Source organism: Aricia agestis, chromosome 2, assembly GCF_905147365.1.
Source record: "Aricia agestis chromosome 2, ilAriAges1.1, whole genome shotgun sequence".
In the NCBI taxonomy this organism is placed as follows: domain Eukaryota; kingdom Metazoa; phylum Arthropoda; class Insecta; order Lepidoptera; family Lycaenidae; genus Aricia; species Aricia agestis.
The window spans coordinates 4,299,905-4,324,692 of record NC_056407.1 but is presented as its reverse complement, the minus strand read 5'-3'; the positions used below and the strand labels follow the sequence as shown (position 1 = coordinate 4,324,692).

The 24,788-nt window shown below is 35.1% G+C and overlaps 1 protein-coding gene and 1 long non-coding RNA gene across 2 annotated transcripts; one reads left to right on the top strand and one right to left on the bottom strand.

Annotated features, from left to right (window-relative positions):
* Positions 1-10,775: 10,775 nt before the first annotated feature.
* Positions 10,776-23,409, bottom strand: LOC121739019. The gene is made up of 2 exons (XR_006037381.1): positions 23,375-23,409; positions 10,776-10,832 (listed from the first exon to the last, which is right to left on the bottom strand). It is a non-coding gene; the product is annotated as an uncharacterized LOC121739019 (long non-coding RNA).
* Positions 12,326-13,897, top strand: LOC121739009 (ephrin-B2a). Its single transcript, XM_042131316.1, has one exon. It carries the CDS (start codon positions 12,759-12,761, stop codon positions 13,539-13,541), a length of 783 nt encoding a protein of 260 aa, XP_041987250.1. The 5' UTR covers positions 12,326-12,758; the 3' UTR covers positions 13,542-13,897.
* Positions 23,410-24,788: the final 1,379 nt, after the last annotated feature.

The following is a 24,788-nucleotide window of genomic DNA, read 5'->3' as shown; positions in this document are numbered from 1 at the left end:
CTCTTTTTACTTATTAATGTTCAAGTGAGTGCGGCAAGGTAAAAGGTATTTTAAAGTAAAAGATTATACAATAGGAACGGGGTTTTAAAATGTACGACTACATTTCTAACTACAAAAAGTCCGTTAAATATCTTTCTACAGTATACTTTATTGAACCATGTTTAAAAAAGACAATAAGCATAATAAAAATCATAAAACTTTCCTTACACAAAGTAATTTTTGGTTTTGTTTACACATTTCTCGGAGAAAGTTTTTGTTTTGTCCTAAAGGGTTGGGCAATTGCTCAGCTTATTGTTTCCAAACATTAAGTACAAAAAACGTTTTTGAGAAACTGTAAAATATAAAATTATAACGTCATTATATAAATACTACAAAAAACTTGGCAATGAAAAAACAACAATAATAGTGAAATAAATTTTTATTTTGTAATAAAAAGGTGTAGAGGCAGGATACCTGATCAAAAAGTTGTAATAACTATCTTTGTAAAACACGGCGCATTATTATCCATATCCATATATACTAAATGCGAAATTGTCTGTCTGTCTGTCTAGGTCAAATTCGGTTCTTCGGTTTGGACGTGAAGAGGTAACTCTTCACGTCCAAACCACTGAACCGATTTTGCTTAAATTTGGTATGGAGATGCTTTGAGTCCCGAGAAAGGACATAAGGGATACTTTTTATCCCGAAAAAATATACAGTTCCCGCGCCATTTCTTTTTTATTTTATGAAATAAGGGGGCAAACGAGCAAACGGGTCACCTGATGGAAAGCAACTTCCGTCGTCCATAGACACTCGAAGCATCAGAAGAGCTGCAGGTGCGTTGCCGGCCTTTTAAGAGGGAAAAGGGTAATAGGGGAGGGTAGGGATGGGAAGGGAAAGGAATAGAGGACGGTAGGGTAGGGAATAGAGTAGGGGATTGGGCCTCTGGTAAACTCACTCACTCGGCGAAACACAGCGCAAGCGCTGTTTCACGCCGGTTTTCTGTGAGAACGTGGCATTTCTCCGGTCAAGCATGGCTCGGACGGAACGGAGTTGCGGGCACCATCTAGTACTTAATATTATACTTAATAAAAATATAAAAAAAACTTTTCTAATTTAGTAATTTGAATGAAATAAAGGTCTTTATACATCTAAAAGGTCTTATACATCTAAAAAAAAGATTAAAAAATATCCACAGCGTAACATATAACCTCCTTCTTTTTGGGAGTCGGTTAAACAGAGCTAGCTGCTGCTCGTAAACGAATATTTTGTGTACATAAGGTTTTTAGCATAATATCATCAGAAATGCGAAGGAGTATCTGTGATCGTCTGTCGATCAGCTGTCTGTCTGTTAGATCCCTAAACTATTTTAATTTTGAGCATGGATATACTTATTTAGAGTCCTGGGAAAGGACATTATTTATCACCGAACGGAAATTTATCATTTCGTCACCAAGACTGAAGACTCATTATCTAAAATAACTGTAACTCGTAAACAATCTTTCTTTGAATTTCTTTGTGATGTTGCATAATAAAAGAATATAGCAATATTGAAAGGGACTGGTCACTTTCTTACTTACGAGAATTGGGTAATCTGTGTATTGTTTGACTGTCCTTTTGCAAAACAAAACACGCAACTATTCATAGAAGGATTAGAATAAATTGGAACGTGTCATTTAAAATTTTATTGCATACTTTGTAGGGTGTGCAAATTGCAATGTATTTTGTTGAATACCTAATATAAAATAAATGTTAGGGTGACGAAATATTTAAATAAAAAAAAATATAAATAAACTCTCCATGCTATGATTATCACTTGAATATAAAGTTATTAGAAAATACCAATAAAAAATTACTATCTATACTAATATTATAATTGGGAAGAGTTTGTTTGTTTGAACGCGCTAATCTCAGGAACTACTGGTCCGATTTGAAAAATTATTTTACTGTTGGATAGCCCATTTATCGACGAAGGCTATAGGCTTTATTTTATCACGCTAAATATAATAGGAGCGAAGAAATAGAGGAAAATGTGGAAAAAACGGGGGGAAATTATTTGAAAGGGCTTATTTGAACACGCTAATCTCAGGAACTACTGGTCCGATTTGAAAAATTCTTTCAGTGTTAGATAGCCCATTTATCGAGGAAGGCTATAGGCTATACATATTTTATTACGCTAAAACTAATAAGAGCGAAGAAATAGATAAAAATGTGGAAGAAACGGGGGAAATTATATGGAATTTCATATTATCTTATGAACTACTGGAACAATTTTTATGTTATTTGGCAAACATGAAGAATATACCACGTGAAGGGACATAGGCTATTTTTGCTGCAAAATGTACGGTTGCGTGAAATTCCTTAATTACGCAAGCGAAGCCGCGCGAAACATCTATATATGTATAATAAAATCGTAGGAAAGTCAATTCTGTAAGTATATTGAATATTTTTGTACAATAAAATATAATAAGTACTTGGAATGCGATCTACTATGCTAACGCGGACGAAGTCGCGGGCAACAGCTAGTTTTTTTATAATTGGCATTGTTTTAATTAATAGAAGAAGTAGGTAAATTGAAAAAATTAAATTTCATTTTGGTTACTGCTAATATGGAGAGACGGCCAGGAAGAAAAGTAATCACGCACTAAAATACATAAACTTAGAAAATTTAATCTTATTAATAAATAATAACAAACTTAATAAGTTTCTGTTGACAGAAACTTAAAAGTTTCTATATTATGATTAAGCTATAGACCGACCAACATATTAATCGCTTTAAATGATATAAAAAACTTGAGAGGTGTCAAGGGACACCCGAATGAAACAAAGTTATTTCTTATGTTCAAAATACCTGTATACATATTATACACTCAAAAAAATATTAAAAATACTATCAACACCCTCTGCCCCTACCATGCAGGTAAAAAAGTGTCGAGGTCAATTAATATCGCTCTATCTAGCCCCCTTTACGCCGAACGCGCGATAAGGAACTTCGTTCATGAACACATGAAGATATAAGATAAGGACCCTGAGCCATGGCCTGGCCAATCTAACGGGAAAATGCTTGTTATTCGTTTATTAACTAAATAAATTAGGAAACAAATTATCAAGTAATGCTCTGTTTCATAAAGTATCATATTATAAATCTCTTTTTAACCTAGCTTCAATAGCCATTTAATGAACTTAAGTTTTGCTAAGCTCTTCCAAATGGCCTTGCAAGGAACACAGCTCCAAACAAGGCCAATGTTATAAATCAGTCGCTTAACTTGCAAATAGATTTACAATTATTTATTTATTTGCTTTTACTAAAACGACATTATAATTTCTTTCAATTAAGCAACACATTAATTAATGCTCAATATATTTATATAATTTTAAAAAAACTATAACGAACATTGCTTGAACATCATCTTATAACTAAGAATATATAAATGGAAATTCTTTAAAAATAGTAGCAATGAGTATCACATTGACAGCTTATAACTAATTGCCAATGCATTTTATAATACAATCAAATTTTTTTAATCTAAAATGGCCTTCTTATGGTCCCGTTCTTTATAAGGCCATAATGTTCAATATGCGTGTATAAGCTTAATCATCCTAATAAGTAAAGATGTTTTAAAAAACAATATTATTGTAATTGTAACGGTACGCATTTATAACTAAAAAAATAACCGTTTATATGTTAGTGATGTTTAGATGTTCCTTGTAAAGTTTATGTTCCCTAGCAAGGCCAACTATCAAATCTTTGTTTGGGCCTTATAAGGAACCACCGGCCTTCCTAGGAACATTACCAATATTTTAACGTAAATCGAGGCAAAAGTACATTTTCTTTTATTAGTACCATACATATATCCCTATACGATAATCCCTTGCAATAAAATTTGAGATAGATATAGGTTATGTAACTAAAAACTAAAGTTTTTCAGGGTGCGGAAATTACAATTGTAGCCTCGACAACCAAAGTCTACAAACAGTGAGATCTCACTGCCACAATAGCGGCGCGATCGACTCGCCACCGCGTTTGTGGCCATAAGTTTGATGGATCTAAGTGTGTAGTAGAAGGAAAATATCTTTGCATGAAGATAACTGCGACTTTTTGATAGTTGGCCTTCAAAGGAACATGGCCTTACATGGCTCAGGGTCCTTATTTTTGGTATCCAAAAGCCGGCTTGTTATTGGTATTTTAATCACGGATTACTGGCAGAAATTAAAACGAAACATCAAGTTAGGCATTTTCAGCCCGTGGTAGAAAGGCAAAGAAATATCCCCCATAAAGTATTTTCATTGTCTCCCTCTTAGTTTTAGGCAATTTCAATCAGGTCCTTGTGACCTGATTGAAATTGCACACATTATTTGAAGTAATTTATGATTTTTTACCCATTCCAAAACTGCACAACAACGCTAAAAAGTTTTCACAATAAAATATGACGAATCAACCATAATACCTTTTGAAAATGACGATTCAGAATTTACAATTTCATCGCATCAGTTTGACGGCCCAATTAAAACGTTTGTATTTACCCGAGTTCTCAGAAATGAGTGTTATTGTATTTATCTGGTGCGTGCATTGTGTGTTTCGGAGAAGGAAACAGACATACACACAGCTCTCATGTTGTCACTTTAAATAAGGTAATCATGATTCGCAAAATTTTGATATCTTAAGTTTGCACTTGTTAGTGGAATTGGCATGTTTTGATGATGTTAAGTTGAAAGGTTTTCTCTCCAAAAATCTCAGTATACTGTTACAATATTTATTAGTTTTTAACTTAACTTCTGAAAAAATCAATAATTTTGTCCCAGTCGAACTTCTATCCTTTAAAAATTTCTATAAAACGAACATTACATTGCTATTCTTTGATCGATTTTGAAATGTTGTAGGTATTGTAGAAACTTTGAATATTTCTGTCTTTTTGCATCTCACAAATAAACATGACAAGTAAAATATTGGGTTAACATTGGTGAGTCTCCTATTGCGCATGAACAATTCCGAACTTAAAACCTAAAAGCATCATAAAGTGTTAGGATACGTTCACACATATCTTTTGTCTAACCATTTATATAAATATCTATAATAATTTTATATTAAAACCATAAACTAATACAATAAAACTAAATTACAATAAAAACTAGCGTAATAATAAGTAAAAAAAAGAACAGTTTAAATATAAAAAAGGTTGTCTTCTTTATCTAGATAATCTTTTAGTCTAGATATTGCTGAAAATTTATGAGCACATGACGTATTTTGTAAATTTTATTTTAAGTTTCAATTCGTTACCTATACCTACCTACTAGGTACATAGTATTATGATTTCTCCCTAAAATGTCACAAACACGTATAGTACTTTAAATTTATATCGTTTACGAGTTTATGACATTTTAGGGAGAAATCTGTTGACTGAACCGTTTTAATTATTATTCAGATAAACCAATTTATATTAAGAATTATTTCACCTTTCAAAGCAATTTTATCTGTGATTGTCACATGCAAAAATCGTGCGGAAATAAAAAACTCGGGAAATAGAATGAAAATAAAGGAATTCCTTGTTCCTAAGTCATAACTTGCTGAAGTTATGACAATATTATGTCGCAGCCTTGCCGCGGAAAGCTATCAATAAAGCAAACAAGCACCCCGGTTTTATGTTACTAATGCATTACAGAGCAAAGTTATGCCATTTTATAATGTGGCATGTTCTACAATTCTAGAAGTTTGATAAACGATGTCCCGCTATTTTTTTAACAGGCTTTGGCCCACCATACATTCCCGCCACTGTATCTCCTGTGTCGCCAGGATCGACAGCGGTATCCAACCACAAAAACCCTTTGATATGATCTCAGGGAGCCCGAGGGACATGCTAAAGCTGTTTTGGGACCCGCAACGAATTTAATCAGAAGAAGATAATAATAGCTCCCACACCGGTTTCGGTGACGGTGGCCGGTTTCATTGAAACCAGGCCAGCTACGCAGGAGTAATTTTATAGTGGCCAAGTGGGTGCGTAGCACTCAAGATCACTCTCTATTCCTTTACTCTCATAACCCAGTGGGACGGACGACCGACATGACTGGCGAGAGATCAGGCGCAGGACCGACTTTTTACATGCCCATCCGACGCATGGATCATCTTACTTATCAGACAATCAGGTGATCAGCCTGCATTGTCCTAACCAAACTTGAAAATAACATGTTTCCAACGCGGGAATCGAACCCACGACCTCCGAGTCAAGAGCCGCGCTCTATACCACTAGACCACGGAGACGTTGAAGGAGAAGAAGATAGGAGGAGTAGGAAGTATACAGTTTTCCCTCCGCATAAAAAGCGGGAGACAGCACAAATGACCGAAAGTCAAAGAGCTAAAGGGAAAGCACCACGGGAATAAATAATGTTAATTATTTATTCCCGTGGTGCTTTTCCTTTAGCTCTTTGACTTTAAGCTAGATCTAAGTTAATGTTGGAATGTGTTGTGTGATGTGTTACCATGGGCGTACCGAAGGGGGGGGGGGGCTGCCGCTTACTTATCCCGTAAGGTCAAGAATCGGCCAACCACTTATTTTTTATACCGGAAATAATTTGTATTGATTATGAAGCATCGCCAGCTTATTATTATTATTATGAATTTAAATAAAATTAATAATAACGCTTAATACCAAGTTTATATTTTCGCAAACAAAACAATCATACAATAAACAAAACGAGTAAAAGGTAAAAAATACTCACCATGATTACAACTTAAAACTTTTTTTGAGTATATTTTAACAATATCAGCATTTATTTCCTAAACAAGAGATACTTAACTTAGGTAAATGTCCTTTAAATTAAGAACAATAAACAATACATAACGAATCAATAGTGGCAATTAACAAAAATGACATATCACGGCCACATAGCGCACTAGTTTCGTTTAATTGAATTATGTAAAATAATTTGGTGACACGGTCATATTTAATAGAGCAGAATAAACCGTACGGTCACCATAATGTACATTTTGCGTCGGACAGTTTTTTAGTTTTTGAAAAGTCGTTAACCCATGGTAGTCACCAATCTATGTGGATCATGGGTAATCATAGGCTAATGTACACTCTACAAGTCTACACTCGATATTCGAATAACTAACGTGAAGACTGTATACAGTCTACACGTTAGTTCTCTCTACTCTACTCTCTCTCTCGATGAGAGCTCGCAATCAAATGGTTGCCTCTCTCATCTTAAATGCAGTTTAAAAAAGAAAGCTGTTACCTATCATCAGTTAAGTTATCTTTATTAATAACTATTGCTACTCTAACCGCCGCTCTCACACACATTTAATTATGATTAACCTACAATTTAATAAAGAGTTTGACAGATTATTTTGAATTAATTAGATATTTGAAGTAATTAAATATGTTCCACCCTGAGTGCGGCAGCAAAACTAGTAACATCTTTTTGACAATTGCCGTTTTTCGTCAAGTAATAATATCCCAGGTAGCTCGGGATCCTAACTTTAATTCGGCAGTTGCAGGTTTAATATTACAGTTCCTACCGGTAAAAAGTTACCGACTTACGTAGCAAAGCGAAATAATACACTTTCTGCGAGCACACTCAAAGGAGCCTTCGCATTCAGCGGCATAACTTAGCTCTTAAGTTTCGAATATAATCTCTCCTGCGACATGAATTTTTCTGACTTTCTCAAGCACTTTCATCATTAGCTTGTTGTTTTGTCGACTTTTAATTAATTTGAAATATTATAATGTTAATTTACTTATCAAGTTTCATGGTAGCTTTGACTTTCATAAGTTTTTTTTTTAATTTATAGCGGTGCATTGCTTTCAGCTCTATTGTAGAGTCTACAACCAAAGTTCGCCTTTACAAATCGCTCTATGTTTTAATAAAATCGAAATAATTGTATTCCCTATTTAAAAATACATCATTTTCATAACAGACAAAAACAGCCTACGGAACACTGACTTCCATTATACAAGTACGCTGGACTTATGATACCCACCTGCTTTTAGTGCCTATTTGAAGCGGAATCAGCGCCCCGAATGCGGGGGAAGAGAATTAAATCTGATGTGACTTGCAAATGGCCGCTTAATCGCTATTGGTTGTAGAAACTAGAATGTTCCAAGTACTCCCACTGCTGCTATCGGCGCCTATATGGCGACTTTCAACGTAATTTTTACTTCAGATTTAGTTCTCTTCCCCCGCGTTGGGGGCGCTGATTCCGAAATAGGCACAAAAACCAGCAGTAATTTCAAAGGGTATTGTAAGTCTAGCGTACTTGTACAATGGAGGTCAGTGCTACGGAATCACTGTCCACGACCATACAACACCATGGTCACTCTACCATTGCAGGAGTATTTCGTAACCAGATGACTAACGATAAACTAATTTTGGTGTGTCACAATTGTTTGGTTCGAGATTTCACGATAACGGCGCCGGGTGAGGCGGTATTTGCACGAATTACGAACAATATTTGCAAATTTACCTAGATTAGGTTATTTGTGGCTTGGTGATAGGTCAGTTAGTATTATCCATACTAATGTTCCTATAAATGTGAAAGTTAGTCTTGTCGGTTTGTCTGTCTGTTACCTCTAGCCCAAACCGCTGAACAGATTTTGCTGAGATTTGCTATGGTGATACTTAGAGTCCCAAGAAAGGATATACATTCTAAATGTACGGTTCCCGCGCGATAAACAATTTTTGCACAACGGAGTTGCGGATATCATTTAGTTGTCTTTAAAGTCGTTAACTAGTTAACTAGTGGTATCTGGAGAAACTAGACAAAATTGCTACATCTTTACATATTTTTTTTAAGGCTTCACTTTTCTTATCCTGTTACTTTTTTATGAAAGAAATACTTTTTTGATGTTTAAAATAAAGAATTGATGAATCCTAAAGCCAACAATTGAACATGAAAATTAATGAAATTTTCATATTATTAAAAGTAAAAGTAGACCGTACGAGATTGGTTTAGTAAAATATAAACTTTACATTAACACTAATAATAATATTATGTTATTAGGAGATAGTTAATAATAGTAAACACTATAATAATCCTTACTATAAGGATTTGGCTAAAGTTAAATAATAAATTGGAAATAAAACCCCCGCCAAACAATTTTAAAAAGTAATGAAATAATATTTACTGCCTTCAAGTTCAAATAATTCCTAACTTGTGTAAAGTAATATTTTAGTCCATAATTGTTGTCACGGTGTGTTGGGGGACCGCCAAGTAAACTACAACCTACAACCGCCAAGTCGCTGATTATCTCGATTCAGTTCGCTGTGAATTGATCCTTAAACTTGTTATGTGAAATCAAACCTCTACATTGGCGGTCCCCCGACACACCTTGACAACAATTATGGACTATATAAGTTAGGAATTATTTGAACTTGAAGGCAGTAAATATTATTTCATTACTTTTTAAAATTGTTTGGCGGAGGTTTTTTTTAATTTCTTTATTTAATTTTATTTCATACTTTTTAAACTTGTGTTGGTTATAGTGCAGAATATTAATTCCTATCTACAGAATCATATTCTCATGATTACCATTTATCAATGTCCTTTTCGATGAAGCCGTTAATATGAGCCCAAACATGAAACCTCCACTTTGGGTTCATACGAAGCTTGGTTCCTATAGAATCCAGGTGATGCTGCACTAGCAGCATGTAAATATTTAGTGTTTATCTACTTCTTACTGGTTGTCGCAATCAAAATGAGCCCAAACACGAAACCTCTGCTCTAAGTTGGCAAGGAGTTGGATATCCTATTGATTACCAGGTGATACTGCAGCACCAGGTCAACTTTCCATTATTATGTGTATACGTGTATTGTTTATTTACAACAAGAATGAAATATAAAACCCATCAAACGACTACAAGTTGCTAACGGCCTTTCATGAACCAGATAAACCCTGACTGTCCAGCACTGAGCAGGCTGATGATGATGAATTATAGCTAAGAACACTATCGATCATGTCAGCTTTCAAACAAAAAAAACTAGATCAAAATCGGTCCACCCGTTTGGACGCTACGATGCCACGGACAGATACACACACAGACAAACAGACAGACAGACAGACAAACAGACAGACAGAAACGTCAAACTTATAACACCCCTCTTTTTTGTTGGGGGTTAAAAATGTTCTAACTTTAAAATGTTATCTCTTGACTCTTAAATACTTAATATTTAATAAGTATTAATACTCGTAATATCCTCCCAAGACTCTACATTCTTGTATTCACAATATTCTCACAATTTTAGAACATAAACCTGTGAAATAGACACTTGCTTACACCTATCTAACTTAACGTAATTTACGTTGGATATTAAAATTACTATTCCTAGGTACTAAATTGTATAAACACTAGATAGTATCAATTTCACATCTTTATAGTTTATACTTTAGGTTCTTTAGTTCGTAGGTACTTTAAGTTCTAATAAACTTATTAATTTACTCACCAACGCACCTTACGCCACATTATCTATATTATTATGTTTTATGAATGTTTAAAATTTATACTATTAATGACTTAAAAAGTAAGTGGTACTTATTTGATTCAAGGAAGTAGAATAATAATACTTAATTACAAGAGTTAATGCTAACGCCATCTATTGGTTGTGAGAGTAAAACAACGCATAGGGTGGTTTTTTCGCCTTTGGGTTTTTTGTTTTTTACAATATTTTGTATGCGTAGAAATAATATTATGTTATCATTTATTTTTTTCATAGTAATTTCATATTCTTCTAGTGTGATCTTCAAAATAGCTTTATTAGATAAACGAAAATAAACATTTCCTTTTCTTTTCTCTTGGTTAAGTAATAATAATATCTATGGACGCTCCACACCACGGCAGTTTGGCCCCGTGCTAAATACCTGAATTACAGACCCGGGAACATTGAAAACTTTTTTGTTCCGTCGCTCGGCGGGATTCGAAGCAGCGACCCCCGGCTTAAGCTGCCACACACTCAAGCAATTGAGCCACAGAGGTCATCAAGTAAATAATGTGTATGAGAACATAATATTCGCACAAATTAAAATGACTTTTACAATTCAATAAATTAAATTGTAAAAGTTCTGTAATTTGATATTTGGATTTTTATGGTGAGCAATAAAAATATTATTTTCCATTTATTGTATTAATATGTAGATGAGCGATAATATACATAATTTAAATCGTACTCCATACTCAGTAACAATGTTATATTGATATAGGGGAAGAGGGGAGACGCGCGTTCCCCTAACAAGCGAAACTCGGCAAACTAGAATTTTTAATTACTACATACCTATGGCATGTTATAAAAGAATTCATTTGATACGCCGATGCTAGTAATGAAGTTATTCTTCGAGAGTCTTTACAAAAATTATGTTTTTATAAAGTTAGGGAGTTAGCGCTGAAGTTGATGATTTTTGAGATTAAAGTACCTACTTATACAGGGTGTAACAAAAATAAGTGATAATACTTTAGGGTGTGTATGTGTGCCTTGTAGAGAGTTCACTGTGAAAGTAGCAGCGCTGAAAGACCAAAATTTTTTTTCATATTTGTACGGGGAAACTCGTGACGCTCGGGCCCTTGCTCATACAAAAGTGAAAAAAAAACCGTGAGAAGTCAAAAACTGAATTTTGAGACGAAAATTTCTATTTATAACGTTGGTTTATTATTATGAGGTCTGTAACTGCTAATAAATAATATTTTGATAAAAAATATTCAAATAATAATAATGTTAGCAATAGATAATAGGACACATTTTAATTAAAACAAATTACTTCTTTTTAAGAACAATAGAATATTTTATTATTGAAACGAAATGTCTTAATAAGCATCGTTAAAAGCTCTACGAAAACAATGGAATAAAAGTCGGGTTCAAAATACGCAGCATTAATATAACGCTACAAGTCATTAACATACACAACTATTTAGCCCATATTGTGCCGTAGAAGACCCCATAAAGCCTTACGAGCTTCGCAAGCTTAAAGCTTGTTTGTGGCATTGCACTTTTTCAATGAAGCTACGGATGCGTTCATTGCGAAGCTTTCGTTAAAAAGCTCCGAGTCTTAAACTCTACTCAATTTAATTATTCCGACTTTAAAAATGTTGTTGATTTGTAGAATGTGAAATTAATTAATACCGAACAATAAAAGTTAAGAAGTTAAATTAAAAAAGTAGAGTTCCGAGCTTAAAAGGGTCTCTCGTCAGGTAAAACCGTAGCGGGTCTTCCAACATGGCGGCGAAAGTTCGCTCGAAGCTTGAACGCGCCCGTAGCGGAGGTAGCGGCGCGGCGGGCGGCGAGGGGCGGCGCGGGGTGGCGCGGGGCGGGGGCCGCATGCGCGCCGAGGGCAGGGGCAGCATTCCAGTAGTTCGGCCGACCGCCGCGAGAGGCGACGCTCCCCGTCTGCGACGCTCGCTCCTATACAAAGAACGCTTCAGTATTGTAAAAAATCTGTGATGTATTGATTAATTCCAACGTTTTACAAACACGAAACCCCCGGCCCGACCGAGTGCACCGTGCGGCGGCCTAAACTCGCCCGTTTTGAGTGATCGTTGTTAGCTTTTAGACGGGCCACGTCCCATGGAATTCCTCGTTTATCGGTGAATAAAATCTTGTGTGTGGAGCGAACATGGTGGACTGTACGGTGCGATGAGTGAAATTGTTCGTGTTGTTTTGTGAAACGGACGTATTATAATGTATCGAGTTGAGAATAACGTTAGCGTCTAAATATGGATTGGTATGCGACTGGGAAAGCTTAGAAAAAGTGGTTCGCTCCCGGGATCGGATAATGCTAGTGTGATAATTCTACAGAATGGTGTCCCTAGCTCACTTCGGATTGCGACAGGCGCCGTGGACGCTGATAGTCCTCGTCTTCTTTATCGAGAGCGTGATGGGCAACTACGCCAAGTCCTTCTACATACACTGGAACACGACGAACAGCATATTCAGAATAGACAACACGGATCACGTATTCGACCTGAACAAAGGTAATGCCCAGTTCGAGTACGACCAGGTGAACATAATATGCCCGGTGTACGCACCGGGGACATTCGACGAGGACACGGAGAAGTACATAATATACAACGTCAGCAAGGAGGAGTACGATACGTGTCGGATCACGAACCCCAACCCCCGAATAATAGCGATATGCGACAAGCCCAACAAGCTTATGTTCTTCACGATTACGTTCCGGCCGTTCACGCCGCAGCCGGGCGGGCTGGAGTTCCTGCCCGGCAAGGACTACTACTTTATATCCACGTCGAGCAAGGACGACCTGCATCGGCGCATCGGCGGCCGGTGCCTCAGCCACAACATGAAGCTGATATTCCGCGTGTGCTGCAAGCCGGAGGAGCAGGCGCCGACGCCGGCGCCGCAGCCGACGCTGCCGCCACCGCCGCCGCCACCGGTGACGCCGCCGACCACCACCACCACGACGACCGCGAAGCCGGTCCCCAAGAAGACGCACAAGTACGAGAAGTCGCCCAACGAGGTGGTGAAGAGCGAGGAGCTGTCGTACTCGCGCGGCGCGGCGCTGGCGTCGTCGCTGGCGCTGGCGCTGGCGGCGAGCGCGGTGCTGGCCCCGCTGGCTCGGTGAATGTGCGCCAAAGCGGCCCGACCCCCGCGACCCGATCTCTTGGACAAGCCGTGCTCGACGCACACCACCCACACGTTGCAGTCCCTGCACTACCCCGACTCTCTAGTCTTTACGTGAATTGTGTTCGAAAACGATGTTGTGACGACTCTAGTGCTAAACGTTTGGATGTGTGCCCTAGCGGATCGTGGATTTTGTCGACTCGAGTAAGTAGCGGGGACCGGTTCGCGTCGACGGGCTAGTGTTGTGCTAAATTCCTAGTTATCTCCAGAAAGTTCCAATGACAATTTAGTCCGTAAGGAACGTTGAGAGTCTAATTTTTACTATTGTAATTAAATTATATCTGGCCTACTGAGTAATCGAACTATTATTATACAAAATCGAGTAGAAGACGCTGGGTAGATACGAACTATACATAAGTATATATAAATATTAAAAAATAACATGTACTATGGTATTTATAGGTTTCTTAAACCTCTAGGAATTAAATTTTTATATTTTCAATAACGCAATGATGAGTAATATCTGGTTAGGGTTTAGTATTCGAACGAAATAGAGAATCTTATATATAGACACGTGTTAGGTAGATTTTTTAATTTAGTTCAAAAGACATTTTTGTATTAATTTCCATAATCCTAATATTTAGAATTTATTTATAAAAAATGGGGACAAGAGAATCTTGCCCAAAATACTGTGATTTTGGTTTTACGTAGGGTGTAATTTTCTCTGTGCTTTTTATGTGATATAAAATTTTGTACTTTAACTCGTTCTTCACCTCATTATTTTATTCTCGACTGATTTAATTGCTTCTTAATTTTATGAGTATCAATGCATTTAAACTGCAAAGTAACAACTCAGCTGACATCACCGTCAACAATAAATAATTTCAATCACACGGCGATAAACACCTCATTATAGCCTGTTAATTAATTTATAATAACTAGTAAGCGTAACATCTTTTACATTGTTTCCGGATGACTTTCAGGGAAACACCAGAAAAGATTTCGGCCTAAAGTAGGAAATGTAACTTTAACCGACCAATAAGTCACAACGACCAATAGTGTTACAGATGCATAGTAGTACTGGCCGATACTGTACGAATATGATTCGAACATTGAATTGAATTCCAAATTCAAGGAGCCTCTTGTCTGGTGTCGCTCTAAAAGTCATCGAAGTTAAGATGGCGCGTGCCGTCTCGACGATATGTGAAGCTTCACATTATGAAATAGTCAAATAGTCGAATAGTAGTGAAATAGACCGGTTTTCAGTTAGACATACGCATTTAGTGGCAGTCGGTATACTTTAAAATAGAACATAAGACTGCATAGAAATTTCACACTGTATCATAATTCATAGCTCTATATAGATGCATTCCAAGAATTGATAATATTATTCACATAGAACAAGCTGTTGCACAGTTCATACACGACCTATGAACTTCTCATAAATGATAAGCTTCGTTATAACCAAATAAGTGACATTTAATTCAATTTCATAGAAATCGCAATCAGTTTCTCTTCTTGTTTGTAATGCAAAGAAATAACAAATTATTTACTCAGATTGATCATCTAATAAAGCAGTAAAAAAATCAAAAAAATTTTTGGAATATCCCTACTGGAAACTACGAAACCAGATTAATTGGAAATGATAAATTAAAAACATGAAATAGTAATCTCATTACATGAACTGCATTAGATTCAGAAATAGATGAAATATGTAATGTAAAGATCACATTTCATCCAGGATGGGCTACAGATGTGAATCACAGATATTCAGAAACAGTTGCATGTGCTGAGATTATCGCGCTAACGACATAAATGTGTTAGTCCATTATAATGAAAGCAATATGCTTCTTAATTAGATCCGATATTGAGAATGTTTCTTTAGATGTGAGGCAGAAATTGCAATGAGTCGAAGAAATCGTATTCTTCATGATCATTGGATTCCATAACATCAAAAGATTGAACAGAAAAGTATTCCTAGAAATGGAAAACATTTGAAACATTCGCAACCGTGTCGATCTGTGCTTTAACGATGTCATCATTTCTACTTTCGGAGCTATCAATCATCTAAAAATCCAATCAATCAAACGAATGATCTTCGCTCCGTCCTCAAATGATGCAAAAAGGTACAGAGCGGCCGGAGCATCGTTTATCATCGTTTGTATTGTTGTACTCACAATGGAACATGACTCAAAGAGCTAGATTTTCGCTAATAGCCCAAATGGTAGACCATAAATCGATGTTCATTAAGATTTGGCACAAACGGCAGACATCTTAATTATATTACAAATTGTGACTTCCAACGTCGGATCTGATTTACGCGAGCAAAAAACTGTGTCAAAGCAATCTCTATAAACATGCCATGTAACGTCCAATTCGAACGTTCGGCGGGACGGACGGAAAATGAAGACGCCGGCCTATAACGAGAGAGCCGCCATATAATTAGACGCTTAATGAATCGTTTACCTCAAATGGGACAAAAATAAGTCTAAACGGAGACAAGGCGTCCAGATCGCTTGCAACGCCAGCTCTAAACACGCCTCGTGTGTCGTAAATCTAGCGAGGGCAATTACGAAAAAACACTAATTCCAAATTTAAACTGTCAGATCATGCAACGCCGAACAATACCGGCCTAATGCATTGTTTGTTAAACAAGAATTAAAAATAAAACATTTCATCCCGTCTATTAAGGCGATACGCGTGCGCCCATATGTCGAGTGTATCTATATTCTATTTTTATATATTAAACTAAACAGTATATACTTAAGCGTTTCTCGGTAGAGGCGTCCTAAAGCTTGGTTATTTCGAGATAGCTGGAGCCGTTGACGGATAGGCTAAAACTGGTCATTATCTTCCATAAACATTTTTGTAAAGTAAACGCGCACGTCGTCCACCATTTTAATTAATATTTCATCTGTGGACATTTTGACAGCGCGTTATACCGCAGAGTAATCACCATCGAGCGCTCCTTTTCCCAGGCGTAATGAATTTTTGATAAAATTACACATTTTGTCGGCTACTTAACATAATAATTACTGGCATTATGCTTCCTATGTGTAAATATTAGGTCCTTTCCTGGAAAATGTGTTAAGGTTCAATTCATTTAATACTCGTTATCTTGGAATTACTCAACTATAAAACATTGTATGTTTTCAACTTTATTCGTCGGATTGTTACATAATTGTAGCAATGTAGGAATTTATACAAAATTCAACTTTCATTACTGATTCAAATTCTTTCTTTGAGAATATCAACTACGACAACATATTAAGATATTTTATTTTTACTTTTACATAAGTTATTGATTGAAAAGTAAATCATGTTTATTTAAAATCTCTGGATTTTATAATACTCTAAATCGCTCATGTAGGAGAAAGTTATTAAATAGATCTCCAAATGTTAGCAAGATAAAACAGAATAACAGACATTCATTAAACTGATAATGATGTCAACAACGTTCATATCAATATACCATTGTTATGCTATCAAAAGAACAATATTAATGAAGCCGCTTAGTATGAATTAGAGGCGGCCATATTTTCTAATGATCCGTTGCTCCCACGAAAATTGTGTCCATTAACAAAATTAACTAGACAGCGTAAAAATGGTATAATATTAATTATAACATGCCCGGTATTTCCACAATAACCACATCAAAAGACTTTGGAGAGGATGACATCATCCGTTAAAACGAATTTCCAAAGGGAAAGCGATTAAAATCGTTTTCCATGAAATATAGGGTATAATTTTTTGGACGAACTTATGAATCGCTTTTCGCTTTGTGTGTCATTTTCTCAGACACCGCAGAGCCGATTGTTGCTGCGATAATACTAAATTATAGGATTCCTTCAGTATTAAATCTTACTACAGAAATTCGGGTGATTGTATTTTTCGTCAGTAAGCGAAACACGTGTTTTGAGTTATGAATTATTTGTATCATTAACGGCCTCTATAAATTATGTAAATTGGAAACGACAACATAACTCATTATAAATTTAATCACAAACACCAATTTCTAACGCGATTTATAAACAAGCTGAACATTTTGTCGCGTCCGCCGACCTCTGCCATTGATACAGTGTGAAATTTGGATGTGACATCAACATTTTCTCTTAGTATTCTCTCATTAGTTTTCAGTTAGTTGTGCTGTGTACTTAGAATAATTACTTGCCTAATTAATTTTAAAAAATGATGACCTCATTTTGAATCTCGTATTAAAACAGTCCGCTAGTTGTAATGTTGGAAGTTATTATAGCGATTGGATGACATCCAACGAGACACAAAGAAATATTTTTTATAGTCGAAAGGCCGAAAGTATTAAATAACATTTGTAGTTGTTTTATGATCACTACTAAAAAGAAAAACATGTCGGTATGTAATAAAACAACAATTGTCGTTTGTTTCTCGTAGGGAACGGTCGATGATTGTTGATTTGTTACAGCTTGTAAATTGACGCAAGCTACAATGTAAGCTGTAATGAATAGTTGATAAATTATGTCGAAAATCAATCTTAATGATTGTATAATTGCGTTGGCGTTTAATTTGATTCCAGTAACCAGTAGATAATAAGCTCTAAAACATGTTATTTTCTTCAAACGTGCACTGTTTGCTGGTCCAAATTCAACAGCAAACGTAATATTTACATGAAATCATCGAACGGCGTTCGAAGTTTCTCCAGCATGTTTTAAAAATTGTTTATTCGATTGTCGAAATTGAAACGGCCTAATTTTAACTTTAGAGAGTTCACGTATGCACCGGCCTAATTTACATAAGAACCCCAGCGTTTGAACAGAATGTTTCTATCGAAGTGAATGTAACGTTTAGAATTGTTTCTTTCGTTGTAAATCTGTATGATTAATTTTCTTGACGTTTATTACTATTACATGCTAGACGTAAATGTTGTTGATTTACAACGGGAACATTATTTATCTGTAATTATTAAGATTGTGACTAATTACTAGTAACTAAATTCCAGAATTTAGTTTTTTTAGGGGGACATCATACATGTTTACCACATTATAATTTGTAACATGTTCCATCTGATTTTAATTGATTGATGTTGCTACTTTATCTAGCTTCTAGCCTTGTCTATATTGATGCATTTTTAATTTATTTATAAAGACGTTTAATATCAAATATGTGAATAAATTTAATTTCCATGGCACTAGCATCTAATGTCCGCTGCGTTTTTTAAGCACTCGCATCTGCCTCTAAATCTTACATTCACTTCCTACCGTTCCAAATAATTTTGGCAAAGCAATCGATGTTTTATACACATTTTATAGCCGTGTTCCATATTATTTTGGCACTAATTTTAAACCACATTACACAATAAATAACGTATCGTTCGAAATATTTCACGTTTCTTTGTGTCTCTCGGATGGTCCAATAAATTGATAATTTGTAAGGGATGTATGAGTTTCGTTTGATAAACAAGTGGTCTAGTTGTAAATTGATACATACCGCTTCAGTGATGTACTAGCAGTACGTCCAGTCGCGTGCCTGATTTTATCGTCCTCGGTGGAAGCTTTATTAGCGGAGCAATCGAAGCGAAAATCGGGAGTTTTCTGAGATTTCCAATAAGTTAAGGTAAAGCTTGCACTGATTTGATAAAACTGATTACTTTGCTCAGTGGAGATTGTAACGTAATTTTAACTTTTGACTAAACGAGGTAAGTTGTCGGTTCGGAAGGGTTTTTAGTTCTGTACGACTTTTATACTTTTAATTAAAATAACTCGAGCAATGATCTTCCCTTTTTTTTCGTATTTTATTGTTCACTATTTAATTTTTGTAGCAGATGTCATATTTAAAGACTGAAAAGATTAAACGAATGTCACATTTAACAAAAACAACATCTCAATATAAAATTTATTCTATTATAAAATGTTCTTTGTTTTAATATATTTTCATATAACACATTGCGTGCTATTGTTTTTATTAATTATTATGACATTATACAAAAAAAAAATCTATTTTACGTTGAATTCAGATGTAAACTGTTTAGTAATCATTTGCCTCGTAATATTTTGTAACATATTTTAAAACTGAGTAGTTTTTTTACAGTTTTATGAAACGGACCTGGCGGCGGTGTTTATGGAAGTTTATCGTGACTAACTTAATTACGTCGCTTTTACGTTCACGTAAATAAGTAGGTCGGTAATGATTTATTTTAGGGTCTTCTCGTATAAGCCGCTTTGATTATTACTGCTTTTAATTCTTTAATAATATTATACTTTCAATAGTACCTTTATTCTTTTATGTATCAGAGTCTTTGGTAAAGCTTACTTTGACTTCTTCTGATATTAATGCTATAATCAAAATATCTAGACACAGAATTTTATACTTTCGACATTTAATGTGAAGTTTTGTGCCTCGATTCGTCGTTTGAACTTTAGTTGATAACTATGAGGATCATTGCTCGGTGTTAGAATGTTCAAAATACTCTGTTTTATCTACTTTGGTGCTATTAGCGAGACTTAAAATTATTTTAAATGTACTTAACGTATTTTATTATGAACTTGTATATCTGTTTCGCTTTCAAGACAAAATATTCGTAGAAACTTAAAAGCTAACTTTCTCACGTAGGCTAAGATTCTCAATGTATCCTTTACTAATCCGGTTGACAATTTAAACAATGGTCTTGCTTACCTCTTGCAGGAAATCTAAATCTTTATCTTTTCCCTTTAAATATAATAATCTCTCGTTTGGTATTTACTGTACCTGCTAAAGTTCATTTTAATCTGTTACATTGTTGTTTCTCCGGAGAAGTTTGACTTTTTTTCACCTTTAATCTGAAATTGTAGGTAAGATTTTTATTTAAGTACCATCGAAGAAATTGATTCCTAGGCAGTTGACGGATCTACGTTATTTGGTCGTATTATGTCGATTCAATGTTAGCTGTGATTGGTCGGATGGGTTTGACTTAACGCGACCAAATTGCCTAAGAATTAACTTCTCTGATTGTATATAAATTATTATTACGTTCTTGTTTGTTACTCAAATCTTATTTTCTCCGGTTTAAATGTGTTTTCAAAGTCTCAAAGCCTTAAAGCTCTGAGAGCATTCCTCCATACCTCTTGTCCATTGAATCTTGTAATTATCTCCAACTTGCATGACCATCTACTAGGTAAGTCTAGAAGCTTCTAAAGTACTATTAAGTCCCTCCAAAAGCGAGACGGATATACGCATATTTGTACTTAATTTAATAGTTAACGTTTCAGCTACCTCTTGAAAATTTCTAAAGGTATTTTTATACAAATGTAGCGTAAACAACATCACTAAAGCGGTCTGTGGTTTCCTAAAAATTGCAATCAGAATCCTGAAAATTCCTAAAAACGATTGTTGGTTATTAAAAAACGATTATAAAATACTTAATAGCGTGTAGGTTAACTGGTAGGTATGAATATATGTTGCATTTATATAATTTATATACACGAAGCGGCCATAGTAATTTTCTGAATTGTTTAAAATTAGTTGCAGGGGTAGAGGCATCGTTCGGAAATTGTATATTTTGTTGTACAAAAGTGTAATGTAATGTGCATAATGTATTTATATAGGGTGTATTATTTTGTATATCTGTATTTTAACGATTTGTGTATCGGTGTAATTGTATTAATTTAAAATTTATGTTCTAAAAAATGGAATTGTCTCTGCCCCATACCAACATAAGGGACGAATAAAATTGTTATCGGTAAGAATGAATTGTAAAATAGTGGCTGGTTAGCGAGTCCTGGAATGAAAGTAATTGTACCTACTAAGTAATTCGCTAAGAGTTGTAAATATGTTGTTAATTAAGAGTAGACCCTGTAGGTATTTATTTTTACGATTTCGGACCTTTGTTGAAATCCAAAGTTTTTAATTTATTTTTCGACCAATAAATGTTGGAGAGAAATATTTATGCTTTTATTTTTTACTCTTCATTTTCTTCGGATTTTATTTAAACACATTCTTATCTTTACCTACTTATACTATTCCATTAGGTACCGTAAGGTATGGTATACCGTAAGGTACAGTTTAACATCTTTTATCAATTTAGATGTCAAACTGTTTATGTAACTGTGTTATTTAAAAAATACTGTTTGAATTTTGGGACTTAATAAATTGGAATTTTTTTGCTTCTTTTCAAGTCGTCTCTTTTACGAAACTACTAACACATTTGAATAAATTGATTTAAAGTTCTTCTTGTATTTTAAGTTGATTCAGTAGGACAAGGCTTATTGTTACGGTCTCAATATTCAAATCATTCTCCACCCACCCAACTACAATGTCTTATTACACAGTCAAGTAATCGTGTTTCATTGTAATTTTATTCCCTTTACTCGACTGCCGAAGTATGGTTATGCTTAAATTTAATGCTTTCACTACCATGCTGTGCTTTTGGAGTATATTTATGACATTCATACAATCATAATATTTGAATTACCTGGGAATTTAAAATATATTAAAATGTAAACAATTTATTCAATATATTGAATTTTCGTCAAATATGTATATTTGATTTGTGACGTTAGTTATTTTGTAATTGGATCTCGTCTATTTCTAAATGACAGCTAGCGGCGGCCATGATGTTCCGGGTAACTTTAAACTCTGGCCACACCCCATTCTCCCCCATGGAGCGAGCTCGCGACATCTGTTGGTTGGCGCGAAAACTATCTCACCTGCCGCGCGAATTTTTTGTATTGTTAGGTTTTAACTTTTTTTTTGTGCAGCTTAGTGCTATGGTTTTATTGTTAAAGGTAAATTACTTTAAAATTAAGTTGAAGAAAATACACCATACTTATTCTTTTTGATAATGTAAAATTTAACTAATTATAATCAACATTCTTTATTTTATAAAGCCAGGTAGTAAAATTGTAAATACCCACTGGAGGTAAAATTTGGTTTAAAGTTTAAATTGAAATACGAGGTGATTCATGTGCAGTTAAAATCATTAAGGGTAAGGACCCAGGATACACCTGTCCTGAAGCTGGCTATAAATTTCGTCAAATTGGAGTTTGGGGCCTTTTACCGCCTACTGCCTTTAAAGAAATAACTAAAATTTAGAATATACTCAAATACCTTCTACATACAGTTTAAATTTACCTGACGATGTGTGCCATTAGTTATTGTTTCTTTGACAATGAATTTCATCCTGAGCTTGGCTAAAGCAAGGCTAAAGCAAAATGTAGAGTCTCAGAAATTTGTTTATTAATGTGTGATAAAAACTAGCTTGTGAGCTCGCGTCGTCACACCTAATGACTGGCTGATGATAACACATCTACATATAAATAAATGAATTATGAATAAAAATTACTATGTTATAGTACAAATCAATAGGCATGATAGTTTTTCCGAGTGTACCACAAAATGTGAATGTTGGATATACTAGGGCTCGCTTCGCTTGCCCTGATTACAATAAGTACTAATACACATCCTATGACTAATGACAGACTAGAACCGAATAAAATACATTAGTAATCCTCGTGTAGAAAAACATTGAGATCTAATCAAGAAGACTAAAATATAGAGTAGTTACAAACTTAAACAATTAGATACAACTCATGGGAAACTTCTCTGAGTCATGAGTCTGAGTACAATTATCCATTGGCGAGTGAAGCGTCTAGTGGCTTATTACCCTACAAAATACTGGTCCGACGGGTTTGGTCTTGCGCAAAGTTCACGTATTGGTTCGGGTTGAGAGGAATTGTGTGGTTAAAACGATGGATTAGAATACGTTTGGAATCATTTTACGTATTCATCTGTATGTAAATTAAATGTTATTTGTAGAGTTCTGAAAGTTAAATATAATATCTATGGACGCTTCACACCACGTCAGTCTGGCCCCGTGGTAAGTACCTAAAGGACTTGTGTTACAGGTACCAGACAACGGAAATATATTTATAATTTAATACTTTTATCTTCTTATATATAAAAATGGATTTTCAAAAGTGTTAGTCGCGCTAAAACTCGAAAACGGCTGAACGGATTTGGCTGATTTTAGTCTTAAAATATTGGTAGAAGTCCAGGGAAGGTTTTAAAGCGACACGAAGTTCACCGGGACAGCTAGTACTATACATAAATATTTAAGATTTTTATTATATCATACACATATTTAATACACATCCAGACCCGGGAACATTGAAAACTTTTTGTTCCGTCGGCGGGATTCGAACACGCGACCCCCGGCTTGAGCTACCAACGCGCTCACCACTGAGCCACAGAGGTCGTCAAAAGTTAAAACAGATTGTGAAGTCGATTTTTGTAGCTAAGAGGAACGAAATACTTGATTCTTTTGTCTACTTTACGTACCTGAATTTTTAATTTCATCCCATTAGTCATAAAAGTTTGGTTATTAATTTAATTGTCTTGTTTTTTATCAATGCTTAGTTTAAAGAGCACTTTTATTTAAAGTTAATTAAGCCCACTAATACAGTTTTTTGTGGCTTACGTACTCTAATTCTTGTGTTAAGAATACTAAGAAAGGTGAAGGTTTTTCGGTGAAATAACATTTTTAAATTCTTTGATCCTTCCCAGTAGAAAATTTAAACTTTTACGCTACTTTTGAGTTTGTACTGTTTGGTCACTTATACATCAGTTTCGGTAGTTTGCACTTTGCATATTATTCACCATATCACGAGTAATCGACATACAAACACAATTTTTGTGAAGATCTTATCGCTTCCTAAGTTTAATGACAGAAGGTAACGAACTACTCGCCACGACGACTCACTCCAATAGTCTCTTCACACCATCCGATCCTATATCGTAAGCGGTATGAGTTATGAGCACACGATATCAGGGCAAGCGAAGTTATAAGTACATGATTGTACGTTTCTTATCAAGTATCAGAAACGGAAATTCTAACCGATTAGAAGAATAACAGTTTTTTTTAATAAGCAATCTATCATTTTGCTCATATTTGCAAGTTGCAACATCATTGTTGTAGTACGGTTACTAGAAATAGCGTGTAGAGCACTGGTAAATGTAAGATGCAAGAAAAAGAACATGCCAAAAAGATAAGTAAAATGTTGTGAAATGCTTAATTATTATTAACGTAGGTACCTACATAAAATATAATATAATTTACCTTATTGTACTTGCATCGTATCGGTTGATATAAAAGCTCGACAGGAAGTTTTGGAAGATTGAATTTTTATGTGGGTTACATTTAAATTCAAACGATTTGCATTATTCAGTAATTAAGTCGATGTTAGGGCAGAGTAGAAAAACCTAAATTATCATGTCCTTCGGCAGTTCAGCGAAAGTAGTA

Excerpts from the sequence above, each read along its gene's own strand:
- LOC121739009 (XM_042131316.1), top strand. The coding sequence starts at position 12,759 with ATGGTGTCCCTAGCTCACTTCGGATTGCGACAGGCGCCGTGGACGCTG.